At 41.1% G+C, this 13,552-nt stretch overlaps 2 protein-coding genes across 4 annotated transcripts in view; one reads left to right on the top strand and one right to left on the bottom strand.

The window, feature by feature from the left end:
- The first annotated feature begins 463 nt into the window (after window positions 1–463).
- LOC135553784 (recoverin-like) lies at window positions 464–1,578 on the top strand. 3 transcript variants are annotated; one of them, XM_064985732.1, is made up of 3 exons: window positions 464–844; window positions 1,197–1,308; window positions 1,466–1,578. In XM_064985732.1, the coding sequence occupies exons 1-3, from the start codon at window positions 464–466 to the stop codon at window positions 1,576–1,578; spliced, it is 606 nt and encodes a 201-aa protein (XP_064841804.1). The 3 variants fall into 3 exon arrangements, with proteins under 3 accessions (XP_064841804.1, XP_064841803.1, XP_064841805.1); XM_064985731.1 differs by having other exon boundaries at window positions 1,197–1,311; window positions 1,463–1,578; XM_064985733.1 differs by having other exon boundaries at window positions 1,461–1,495.
- Window positions 1,579–2,919: 1,341 nt separating this feature from the next.
- LOC135553881 (growth arrest-specific protein 7-like) overlaps window positions 2,920–13,552 on the bottom strand; it is a 26,439-nt gene continuing 15,806 nt past the window's right edge. Inside the window, exons 3-8 of the mRNA XM_064985808.1 lie at window positions 13,167–13,295; window positions 12,396–12,519; window positions 10,173–10,252; window positions 9,942–10,040; window positions 9,355–9,414; window positions 2,920–5,528 (exon numbers count right to left, since the gene is read on the bottom strand). Coding sequence (XP_064841880.1) covers window positions 5,415–5,528; window positions 9,355–9,414; window positions 9,942–10,040; window positions 10,173–10,252; window positions 12,396–12,519; window positions 13,167–13,295 — 606 coding nt within the window. The 3' untranslated portion in view covers window positions 2,920–5,414. The remainder of the gene's footprint in view (window positions 5,529–9,354; window positions 9,415–9,941; window positions 10,041–10,172; window positions 10,253–12,395; window positions 12,520–13,166; window positions 13,296–13,552) is intronic.

Genomic DNA, 13,552 nt, shown 5'->3' with positions numbered 1-13,552 from the left:
ACTGTAGTGTCAACTACAATAGATGAAATAGGATGCTGGTATCAATATCTTTCAATGGAAATCATGTAACATCGTTATTTTGGCAACAATGGACATATTACATCCAGAAAGCTCAATCTAATCCTTAGCTAATCTTAAACTGTATCAACCTGTATTATGCAAAGCTTGATGTCATTGTGCCTGTATGATGCACACACTACTACCTCATTGGACCCTAGAAAATATGTCAACCTCGTATGACGTAATTATCCTCTTTATCTTCAAGACAGCTTGTCTGGTATTTAAGTAGCGATGACCATAATCCTGTTCAACACATTGTGAAGTGGTCAGGGTGAGAAGGAGAGTCAGACCAAGTCAGGAAGAAGCCAACAGGTGGTTTCCTCCAAGTCAGATGAGAGAGGTAGTACACACAAAACAAGAAAAATAACAATATTATCACTTCACCATAGTGTTTCTTTGCAGCATGGGGAATTCTAAGAGTGGGGCACTGTCCAAGGAACTTCTGGAGGACCTGAAGTCCAATACTAAGTACAACGAGGCCGAGCTGTGTGTCTGGTACCAGTCCTTCCTCAAGGAATGCCCCACAGGCAGGATCACCAAGGAGCAATTTGAGGGCATCTATGCCAGCTTCTTCCCTAATGCAGATCCTACTGAGTACGCAAGGCATGTCTTTAGGAGCTTTGATACCAACGCAGATGGTCAACTGGACTTTAAGGAGTACATTGTGGCCCTGCACCTTACCTCCGGAGGCAAGACCCTGCAGAAGCTAGAGTGGGCCTTCGCCCTCTACGACGTGGATGGAAACGGAACCATCAGCAAAAATGAGATCCAAGAGATTGTTAAGGTACACAAACAAACCATTTCTCTGCCTCTATTGTGAAGACACAGTGGTGGTAATTACTGAACCACTCAGTATACAGAATGGACATAAACAATGATCTTAGTTACAACCAAAAAGTGTAACAAGATGAATCAAATTAAAAGCAGAACATATATTATTTCATACATTTGTGAAATGATTAGGTGAATTGTTTAATATTCTACGTATTCAGTCATCCCGTAAAAATATGATGGGAGAACAATCTTTATGTAGTCTGCATTTTTGAACCGTGCTATTATAGTACATGTGCTGAATTCAGTATTTAATCTACATTTGAAAGTTACATGTTTTTCCTTATTGTTTTATTGCTTTACAGTCAATATTTAACATGATCCCCGAGGAAGACCAAAAGGACCTGCCTGAAGATGAGAACACACCTGATAAGAGAGCAGACAAAGTCTGGGACTTTTTTGGAAAGAAAGAAGATGGTAATTTTGATTGTGAAGAATTTTGTAAATGTGATAGGATGAGAACTTCTGGCATGAGAGACTTCCTATGAGTTTTGCACAATTAGACACATTAAATAAACAACCATAATAATGTTGATTCAGTAATGACATTTTCTATGTTTCCTTTCCAGACAAGATTGCAGAAGGGAATTCATTCAAGGAGTGATGGACAACAAGGACATCCTACGGTTGATTCAGTATGATGAGCCCCAGAAAATCAAGGACAAACTGAAGGAGAAGAAACAATAGCTTTCCGACAAAATCATTATTTTGAATTCTATAAGACTGTTCAATGCTTTACTGTTTACAAACCCAACTCTCCTGCCAGACCTGGGCTCTTTGTGCGCTAGACAACATTGGCTTACACATTGAAGTACCGCACATTGTGGTGGATGACCTGTTTGTCTATGAGCCACCTGGACTTTTCTTCCCACTCAAATAACTGTTCCGTGCTCTAGAATGATGGGTTTTATTTTCTATTTCGTAATGAATGAATGGTTTCCAGGATTCTGTTGCCTGCTGCTGTGTTCACTTGCATTCAGTAGTTTAATAAAGAGAAAGCCACCCGGAAAGGACCCACTGGGCACACACTGGTTGAATCAATGTTGTTTCCATGATATTTAAATGAAATGACGTCGAACCAACATAGACTTGATATCTGTGCCCAGTGGGGAGCTCCTTATGAAGGGACTTAGGCTGAAGTTAACAATCCCTGTCTTACTATCAATCCTATTAGTATGTGAAGGTCATTTTAGAAACATCCTGGCAGAGGTTTCTTATTAAGGTAATCATGTCTATAGAATGTGTCTTATAATGTTCTTAGCAGGACTGAAACCTCATACAATGTACAGTATTCAACTAGTAGAACAAAGGAAAAGGAGTCTTTTTTCTTGAATATTGTTGACATTTTGTTGATGCTGCCAGAGACTGCTGGAAACTATATAATAAAAAACGCTGTGAAAAATGACATTATAAAGGGGTTCTAAAAACATAAATATAATGTACTGTGCCTGTAAAATATATTGTATAAGCAGGGAGTATAAGTCTTAGTATTGTTGTCCATTCGTTTACTCCAGTTAGTGGAGGGGTGGTAGGGTTAGGGGGAAATAATAAAGAACAAAACATTGGAAATGACGCAAACAATTACATTGATAGAACCCACAATCTGCAATATTAAAGATGATCTAGAGCGAGGAGCTCCATACATAACACATGTCAAATAATGAATTACAGAACATGTGCTTTAACTCCAATCATATGTCATCTTGGCACTGAACTTGCCCCGGCTGTAAGGTCAGAAACACAGGACTCATTCTCTCTCTAAAGCCTGATCTGGGTCCCAGTAATGCATGGCCTTGTTTCATGTCAATATTCCCCCACCTGGCCTATCTCCCTGGATCTCCCTGGCCAATCCACAGACAGTCAGAGGGGAGGGGATTGACCTTAAAAGCCAGAGGCAAAAGGCTGAATTTCATCTGCTTATTGGGATGAATCCAATTCATTTAAACATGTCCCAGGACTTGAAGTAAGCCAAACTGTATGTAAGCCAGTATATGATAATGAAACAAAACCCTTTAAAGTCTTGTCAAATCGTATTTCCAAGGAAACCATTTATTGTAAACACAGCATTCGACAGTATATTGTCTGGACAAAGGTCACCTATGATTTGACATGTCTTTAAAGATTGGAAACATTTGAATTGATGTACATGAGAAATGGAAATCAGTTAACAAAAGGCAATTCAATCAACATTAACATTACTACAAAATGACTGGTTAAGTTAAGTACATTAACTTCTAATGTAAGAACTTTACCATAACACATACAGTACCTTGCGAAAGTATTCGGCCCCCTTGAACTTTGCGACCTTTTGCCACATTTCAGGCTTGGAGAATCTGTGGAAAGAACTGAAAACTGCTGTTCACAAATGCTCTCCATCCAACCTCACTGAGCTCGAGCTGTTTTGCAAGGAGGAATGGGAAAAAATGTCAGTCTCTCGATGTGCAAAACTGATAGACACATAGCCCAAGAGACTTACAACTGTAATCGCAGCAAAAGGTGGCGCTACAAAGTATTAACTTAAGGGGGCTGAATAATTTTGCACGCCCAATTTTTCAGTTTTTGATTTGCTAAATTTTTTTGAAATATCCAATAAATGTCGTTCCACTTCATGATTGTGTTCCACTTGTTGTTGATTCTTCACAAAAAAATACAGTTTTATATCTTTATGTTTGAAGCCTGAAATGTGGCAAAAGGTCGCAAAGTTCAAGGGGGCCGAATACTTTCGCAAGGCACAGTATAACATTGACACATACTGTAGCAGGATAACTTATACAATAAGTACAACATTTCAATCTGGATTAGTTTGGGATAGAATAATGCAAATCATTTCAGTGGTATTTTCATATTTTCTCACCTAGAAACAATGTAGATAAGGCATGTATATACTGAATAGACGTTGTCTATATACTGAATAGATGTGTTCTCTGTTTGCATGTCTTGGCATAGTGAATGTATTATCCACATTAGAATATGAAAGGAGTGAAGCTTGTCTGAGGAGATGGTCCATAAACACAGTAAGTCCCTGCTTTGTTACACTTCCAGAATAACTAACGGCAAAATACAGACTGACAGACAGACAGACAGACACACAAACATGCAGTATTTTATATCATGTACGCTTGTTTAGGTGGATATGTTGGCTAAAGGCTATGCTATTATCTGTTAATAGCATACTGTTTGAGATGTATGGACAAGCACAGGTTCCAGTGAAAGTAACACTGACCACTTTTTCTGATGAGATTTTACGAGTCATTAAAATGTGACTTGGAGCTTCCAAGTGATGACTCCTCTTGGATATACAAAGTGGACTGTATTTAGGATAAATGCAAAGTAGCAATTCCCAACTCTAAGCAATGGTTGACTCACAAAGTGGCGTGCAAAATGAATGAATGACTTCAGAATCTGTTGACTATTATCCTGTTATTATTCATTGACAAACAACAAGGTACAAACATTTAGTTGACCGAAAGTGCAAGGCCACTTAAACAGTTAACAGCAAAATACATCTAGCTTGTATCTACAAATATACACTGATGCAGAATAGAATATATCAAGAACATTCCAGGTACTGTTTATAACCTTGAGGCACTAAAAGGTGTTCATTGTAACATGGATCGTCGCCATCATTGTCTCACCACTGATCCAAAATAGACTCAGGCCCATGTTCCAATCTGCCACACGAGGTGACGTGTGACAAACATGCTGTTTCACAATCCTAAACATCTTACCCTATTCAACTTTGAGCGCGGTTGTTGTACATAAATTCATGTTCATGACAAACCTTAATGAGTTGATTCACTCTTGTTCATTGAGTGCAGTAAGTTGGAGTATATACTTTCTGTAAACACATCCCATATACATTGTACTACAGTGCCAAGACAGCCATCATATTTCACAAATATGCACTTAGCCATATACAGTAAATGTAAGATATTTTCCCAAAACATGCATATCTTGACAGGTAAAATGAATGGGCGTAAATATGAAAATATATCATAATTAATCTAGGATATCACATAATGTTTCATATTCCAGTATCTAAAATAAAGTGAAATGTTAGTAATTAGTTGTTCAGTTTATATGCCAAAATTATAAGGTTTTACAATGCATCCAATCTATTCCTCAAATACATAAAAATGTATCATTCCTAATAGTGGAAACTTCTAATTTTACAACAGACAAAACCCTAAATAATTGTTTAAGCTTGTTTAGTGGCATTCATTATACAGAGTAAAACTATCAAACATTGTATTACTGTAACATGCTGGTGTTTGGACTATTGATCTCTTGTTTTTCCATTGTAGGTTCCAAAGCACTGCATTGGGAATGCTAACTTTTCTCCAGTTATCACTGAGTTAACATTGTGCTATTCTGATGTCATCATAGACAGAATGTACAGGCCTCACCTTATCCTGAACATACATGCACCTGCACCTGTAGTTGGAATGTTCTGTGAGAGGCCTGGGATTTTGACAGTATGGAGGTGTTGCCTCTGGCTGCTTGAGGTACGTCAATGTAGTTGACTATATGTCCATGTCCACAGGGCGGAGCTCCCCGGTCTTGTGCTCCTGCACCCACAGCTCTCGGTCTTTGGCTGGGTCCACACTCTGAAGCAGCTGATCCACTGGCTCCACCGTCTGCCAACACACACACGCACGCACACGCACGCACGCACGCACGCACGCACGCACGCACGCACGCACACACACACACACACACACACACACACACACACACACACACACACACACACACACACACACACACACACACACACACACACACACACACACACACGCAGGCTCATATGGACCTTCATCACACATGAAGCCAACAATGACACATCTCATAGACAATGTAAATGCTTAGAGAACTCGTAGATGCTCATACAGAACACAATGAGGGGAGAGACAGACACTTCTATCCATAGTGGTCAGGGTTAAGCGTACTGTTTCTGGAGACACATCGAGCTGCCTTTTGCTAATACAACTGGAGGCAAAGAAATGTGCCAGCGGGTATCAGCTGAGCTTGTTATAGTGGCCCTCTAAAGGACAACCTCCTTATTAGGCTGATCAGTAGTGTGTGGCACCTGTAATTGGCCTTCACCATCACCCAAAGTGGCACTACCCTTGGTACAGGACCCCCAACGTCTCGTTAGATCTGCAGTTGTTTGCACCTCCTAAATGAGGAGAGCATCTGGGTTCATTCTCCCTGTTCAAGTATGGCCCAGTGAAACAGTCAGCAGGGGGTGATAACAGCTGGTGAAGGGGTGACAGTGGTATGGTGATCGAGTTTGGAGGCAGTGAAATCCTTTTAACTGTTTGGCCAGCATTTTCACAACAAACATGCTTACCAAAACGTTGATCGGAGAACATTGCACAAATCCTTTGCATTGGGATACTTGATCTATAATTGTTAGCTAAATGGATCTGCTTTAAATAAAATCAACATACACCACACTCCAAAAGACCTATTTCACTGATGACCATTCTGTTTTACTGGAGCACTATGCTCTCCAAAAGAAGGTAATCATCACACAAAGTGCAACCTATGTTGTATATTTAATTCTTTAACAGTTCCAAACTGCTCATCAATTAACTAGGCTGCCCATGGCCAGTCTGGTCTTACAGACCAGACGTAACATAGTAAATGTAAATGCGGAACACTAAAATTAGTATGATATGTTACGTTTGGCATGGTTACATAAGACAGAAGGTTACGGGTATAACGCGAACGTCTAGCAATCCAAAATTTGCGTACTCGAATCTCATCACAGACAATATTAGCATTTTAGCTCATTAGCAACTTTGCAACTCCTTACTACTTTTTAAATACTTTGAAACAACTTAGCACAGGTGTCAGGATTTGGCCAGGGTTGTTCCGGGTTTTGGTCACTAGATGCCCCCATTGTGTTTTTTGACCTTGTGTTTTTTCCCTTGTTCCCCATTATTATTTGCACCTGTGCCTCGTTTTTCCCCTGATTGTATTTAAACCCTTAGTTTCCCTCAGTTCTGTGCTCTGTGTTTGTATGTTAGCACCCAGCCCTAGTGTTCTGTGTATTCTTGTCGATTCCGGTGGATGCTCTTGTGGAATTCTGTTTTTGTTTTTGAGTATCTCTTGAGGCTTTTTTGTGCTATTCCTACCACCTTTTGGATTGGCCATTTTTGTATTGAAGGACTTCTCCTTTTTTTACTTTATTAAATACACCGTCTTAAGTACTGCTGTGTCTGCCTCATCATCTGGGTTCTGCTGACTATTCGTGGCTCAGTTGGTTAAGTGACTGTTTCTCACTACGGAGACCCAGGTTCGTAACCGGGTCCTGACAACAGGGGTCTCCAACAGATCGATCTCGCAGCCCACCTATGAGTAGCTCGCCAACAATTCTGAAAGTGCATGCATTCCACGTTCCACCGCAAACTGGTTGATTGGTTTCTCAAATGATTGCGTCGCCTGGTTCCCCAACTACTTCTCTGATAGAGTTCAGTGTGTCAAATCGGAGGGTCTGCTGTCCGGACCTCTGGCAGTCTCTATGAGGGTGCCACAGGGTTCAATTCTTGGACGACTCTTCTTTTTATACATCAATGATGTCGCTCTTGCTGCTGGTGAGTCTGATCTACGCAGACGACACCATTCTGTACACTTCTGGCCCTTCTTTGGACACTGTGTTAACAACCCTCCAGACAAGCTTCAATGCCATACAACTCTCCTTCCGTGGCTTCCCATTGCTCTTAAATACAAGTAAAACTAAATGCATGTCTTCAACCGATCGCTGCCTGCACCTGCCCGCCTGTCCAACATCACTACTCTGGATGGCTCTGACTTAGAATACGTGGACAACTACAAATACCTAGGTGTCTGGTTAGACTGTAAACTCTCCTTCCAGACCCACATCAAACATCTCCAATCCAAAGTTAAAACTAGAATTGGCTTCCTATTTCGCAACAAAGCATCCTTCTCTCATGCTGCCAAACATACCCTTGTAAAACTGACCATCCTACCAATCCTCGACTTCGGCGATGTCATTTACAAAATAGCCTCCAATACCCTACTCAACAAATTGGATGCAGTCTATCACAGTGCCATCCGTTTTGTCACCAAAGCCTCATATACTACCCACCATTGCGACCTATACACTCTCGTTGGCTGGCCCTCGCTTCATACTCGTTGCCAAACCCACTGGCTCCATGTCATCTACAAGACCCTGCTTGGTAAAGTCCCCCCTTATCTCAGCTCGCTGGTCACCATAGCATCTCCCACCCGAAGCACGCGCTCCAGCAGGTATATCTCTCTGGTCACCCCCAAAACCAATTCTTTCTTTGGCCGCCTCTCCTTCCAGTTCTCTGCTGCCAATGACTGGAACGAACTACAAAATTCTCTGAAACTGGAAACACTTATCTCCCTCACTAGCCTTAAGCACCAACTGTCAGAGCAGCTCACAGATTACTGCACCTGTACATAGCCCACCTATAATTTAGCCCAAACAACTACCTCTTTCCCTACTGTTTTTATTTTATTTATTTATTTAGCTCCTTTGCACCCCATTATTTTTATTTCTACTTTGCACATTCTTCCACTGCAAATCTACCATTCCAGTGTTTTACTTGCTATATTGTATTTACTTTGCCACCATGGCCTTTTTTTGCCTTTACCTCCCTTATCTCACCTCATTTGCTCACATCATATATAGACTTGTTTCTACTGTATTATTGACTGTATGTTTGTTTTACGCCATGTGTCGTTGTATGTGTCGTTGTCGTTGTATGTTTCGAACTGCTTTGCTTTATCTTGGCCAGGTCGCAATTGTAAATGAGAACTTGTTCTCAACTTGCCTACGTGGTTAAATAAAGGTGAAATAAATCAAATGAACATAAAAACTGACAAATAAATCTCAAACAAAGTATCAGAGTCTGCAAGATCCCAACTACAATCTAATCAACGCAGCATTGACATTATCCCACCATTGGTTAGCCACTATTTGCTTAAAAAGCCAAACCTAACACGATATCTGCCAATTAATTTCTTACCTGGCAGAAGTACTGTATATCATTTGTGTCTATTATTTGCAAACGTTACCATTAAATAAGCATCAGTAGTACAGAACCATTGCTAGACCGGCACATTGGATGGCACATTGGATGACACATTAGATGGCACATTGCTCACTCTCTATATGCGCAATTAAAGGGTTAGATGCACAATTAAAGGGGAATTATACTAAAATCTAAACGTGTTAGTTTCCTTCCAGACCCCAAAAAATGAGTCTTCTGATGTGATTTAGGCATTGACATGGACTCAGAACATCCAATTTTGTTTCTCTATGAACAAGTATCATTTGGAAATTGAAAAACAAAAACAATCTTAAACCTGGAAAAATAAAACTGAAATAACATAATTTGGGAAAATATAAAACAATTTGGATTTTATAGAGCCCCCCCTTTAGATTTGTTTATGAACAAACATTACCAGGTATATTGACAGAAAACATAATGCACTACTGCTGTACACTAAGGTCCCAGGGAAGAGCTGGAGGGGAGAGGAGAAGAGAAGAATGTGAGTAGCTCGTGACATGTTTCATTATTTAAAAGTAGCTCTCATGTCAGAAAAGGTTGGCTAAATCTTGATCTAACCCTTAACCTAACTCCTAAAACTAACCTTAACCATAACCTTAACCCAACCTTAACCTCTAACCCTAACCACCTAGCTAACATTACAATTCATAATTCGTAACATATTGTACAAATTGCAATTCATCACATATGAATTGTAATTTGTAACATATCATACGAAATAGATGGACATCTACAAATTAATACATACCATACAAAACGTAACATATCATGATAATTGGGGAGTCCCATATCATGCTAATTGGGGTGTACTTTTACTATGTTACGTCTAGGTCTGTTACGGTGACCGTATTCTACCCTTGAGTCCAGGCTGTCATGACTGACAGATTGGTTGTCTGACTCCAGCAAACAGCCACATGTTCTGTCAGGCTGACTCAAGGGAACCACCACTTGTACTGTAAGTGAAATGGACACATAGCTCACACTTTGGTTGAACATGTCAGTTTCATGTCGCAGCGTTGTGTACTGGCGTAAATTTTGTCGTATCATCTCCACCCTCTCAACCTCAAGTCTCTCCAGCTCCTGAAGAACAGAGGGAAATACATAGACAAGGAATCAACCTCACTGTCAAAACAAATATAACGATGAACGTGATCAGCTTTTATGGTTTGTTGTCAACAATGAGACTATGAAGAGTTAGTTCAATTGTATTACCAGGCTTGTGGTGACCATCTCCTCAAACCACTTGGACTGGGCCCGGTTGTACAGGTCCACATTGTGCATGAGGTCATCACCTGTAGAGAACAGATTCAGAGCGGTCATTCAACACAGTGTATTTGACTAGGAGGTGATACTCAACAAATCAACATTACGTTTCTGGTATAACTGTGCAGTTAAATTGTGGTAGTTAAAGATGAAGTACTATGGCCTTGAAGTGTTTACTACATTAAATGTAGGCCCTAAATTAACTTATGCATGAGGAAAAGTGTGCATGAATTCAGTCCCTATGTCTCCAGCAAAATGCACTCAATAACCATGCCTGTTGCAGTGTGGGACATCTCTATCGATGCAACGTAATGCAGAGGCTAACCTCCGAAGCTAACCTCCGAAGCTAACCTCCGATGCTAACCTCCGATGCTAACCTCCGATGCTAAGTCTATAAAGCTTGGTTCAATAGGGTTGAAGAAAAGTGCAAAGCAAATGTGACCTAGAAACGTTCTTCTACATTTCAGTTCAATCTATTAGACATATACTACAAAGGCCTACTGTAGAAAGGGTGTAAGAAACAACCTAAAACAAAACTACAGAGGAAGTTGTTTTACAATCCAGCCTCTCCAATAATAGCACATCTCAATCTATATGGAAATGAGGCCAGGGTTTTTAATGACATTTGCCCCTGGAAAAAGTGAAAGACACAAGGCAGACGTCATCTAAAGCGTGCCTAACGGGATCTATTGATTAGAGCTGTGAACTGAGACTAATTATCTGAGTGGGAGAGAGAATGAACAAGATGCCGGCATTTATTTATTTATTTTTTGCACACTGGCTTTTTCCTCTAAAGTGTTTGCATAGATATGTACGGAAAAAGCAATTACAATCTTGGTGCCAGAACTATTTGTACCATCATACTATCTGGAATACAGAGAAATGGGAGCCCCAGGCATTGTCTTGCATGGCTGATCATAGCCTCATGTTATCTGAATTAAGCATATTCACTATGATTCCACATTTAAATATAAATGCAAAGCAAGATGTGTTTGTCTCCTAAGCACATGATAATGCAATGTTTTTGAGATCCACAGTACAACACAAAACACTGGAAAATATACTTGCAGTATAACAGATGGTTTTAAGTATAAATGAAGAGACATTGCTCAATATTTTTTGACTAAGCTAATTGCTTAGTATCATTACATTACTATGGGCTGCTGTTGGCAGTGAGCTTTAGTGTTGTTGGCCTCCTGTCTGAGTTCTCAAACCCCATCCATGTCTGACTGAACCCTCCCACATTCCCTATCTGACTGCAGCACAGCCCCACCTCACCCCCCTGCCTCCAGTCTGAGTTCTCAAACCCCATCCATGTCTGACTGAACGCCCCCACATTCCCTATCTGACTGCAGCACAGCCCCACCTCACCCCCTGCCTCCTGCTGGGGAAAACATAGTCTTCTTAGGCAACACAGTCTGGGAATCCACCCCAAGTCTGAACCCTGAGCGTGTGAAACATATCTGCACTGTCCGCAACACTGTCTCTGCTCCATTTACACAACAGGCCCGGCCATGTGATCCATGTTGCCAGATCTGACTGTTTGGGATGCCTGGCTCGTCCGGATGGGACAAGTCTTCCATTCATACCCTTGTTCAATGCGACCAAAAGATTAGTCCTGGGGATTGTGGGTAATGGTCCTCTCCCAGCCGACTTATCATCCCACCACAAAAATAGATCATTAAACTTATTTCCATTTTGAAATACTACTGGCTCTCTTTTGCAATGTGTTCTGGTGTTGTGCCAGGGGGTGCTTCCCTCAGAGTTCTCACTCTGTCGGCTATGCCTCTTGTTGCTGATGAAAACACCACCACAACTTTACATAATGGCAGCACAACATCACAAGGGTAGGTAAATTGCGTGCAACGCAAGTGTGGCCTCAAAAGCGGCTTATGCAACATAAAAGCGGCTGCTCAGCGATACAGGGCTGATTTATAAAGAAACACAGCTGTGGGTGAATTGAACGGCTCAGATTTGAAAGGAGAGAGGCAATTTGTCGCCTTTAGAAGTACACTGTGGTAAGTTAATTAAAAGCACACCTGAGAATGCAGCATGCTTTGGGTGCATGTTCTCTCCTCTCTGGGGTAGAATCGGCACCGCTATGCAGGCGTTTCATGGAGCTGTGAAGTGCGGCTGCTCTACATATGCTACACGGTGTGTTTAACCCCTGACCTGCTTGTGTGGATTTCCGCCGGGCCTTCTTGATGTCCTCCTCGTGTTTGTTCATGTGCTTGATGTCCAGTTGCTGGGTCTTCACTTCCAGATCTTTCTGCCGGTCTGCCAGGGCTTTACGGGCCTACAGCAACCCAAGCAGCAGTGTGAATACAGAAACAATATGAGTCATTTCATGCTAGTCCTCAGATCTACTGAACTTACAACTATTACCACAGTCATTGCAGCCCTTTCATGTCAGCTACCTATTTCCCCACTCAAATCCCGGCCTCATCCCTTAATCTATTCTTATTTCACATCACAGGATCTTCCTTCATCTCGTCTGTTGAAGCAATTCTCCAATGTCATGATGTAACACTGTTGGAAATGTAAACACAGCACTTGGCAGGCACAAACGGTAAACCCACAAAATCTCAGGCACAAACGGTAAACCCACAAAATCTCCTGTGTTTATTGGATGCCAACTAAAATAAAACGAACAGGACGTTATGATGGTATGAAGTCAATCGATTGATTCAGCTAGTCTATATGATTACCATGGGGAGAAAGATAGGCAACAAAAAGCAACAGGTTTTTCCTGAGCAGAAAAACAGTTCATCTTAAAAAACGTTGAATGGTTTCAATAGTCCAACAGAATAGTGCTGTGGTGTAGTCAGATCATTCCTAAACCACTTCTTCTGACATACATTTTGGATCATTTAAAGCTTCTCTGGGAAAACCTGAATTGTAGGACAAGGATTATAGGATGCTTTGGTTTAGAATGGTCCATACCTTCTCCACGCCTGCATAGCGGCTGGCCAGCTGCTTCCTGAGGTCTATGATGTGGTGATCGTACTTCTTCAACTCCTTCTTGAAGTTGTCTCTGAATGTCAGCAGGGGCTTCTCCACCTCACACTGGAGCTGAAGAGGTACAGTTATTACAGTTGTAATTGATATGTACTTATGTGTAACTACACTGTAACTACATTGTACCTGCCTATCTAACTACTATATAAACACACCCATTTAGAGTCCTGGTAGAGTCCTGGTAGAGTCTTGGTAGAGTCCTATTCAGGATATATGTGACATAGCTGCATAAAGCAGGGATATAAATAGTCATGAAAAGTGCACTTAGGCCACTATATGTTCAAGAGGATTTCTCACTCTTCCACACGTTA

The sequence above is a fragment of the Oncorhynchus masou genome, chromosome 14 (assembly GCF_036934945.1).
Source record: "Oncorhynchus masou masou isolate Uvic2021 chromosome 14, UVic_Omas_1.1, whole genome shotgun sequence".
Taxonomy (NCBI): Eukaryota; Metazoa; Chordata; class Actinopteri; order Salmoniformes; family Salmonidae; genus Oncorhynchus; species Oncorhynchus masou.
This window is presented reverse-complemented; position numbering and strand designations above follow the sequence as displayed.

What these genes read in the sequence shown, in the direction of transcription:
- LOC135553784 (XM_064985731.1), top strand. Translation starts at nt 464, where the DNA reads ATGGGGAATTCTAAGAGTGGGGCACTGTCCAAGGAACTTCTGGAGGAC. An exon ending in AGATCCAAGAGATTGTTAAG is followed by an intron (nt 845 to 1,196) that starts GTACACAAACAA and finishes ATTGCTTTACAG; the next exon opens with TCAATATTTAACATGATCCC. An exon ending in TGGAAAGAAAGAAGATGGTA is followed by an intron (nt 1,312 to 1,462) that starts ATTTTGATTGTG and finishes TCCTTTCCAGAC; the next exon opens with AAGATTGCAGAAGGGAATTC.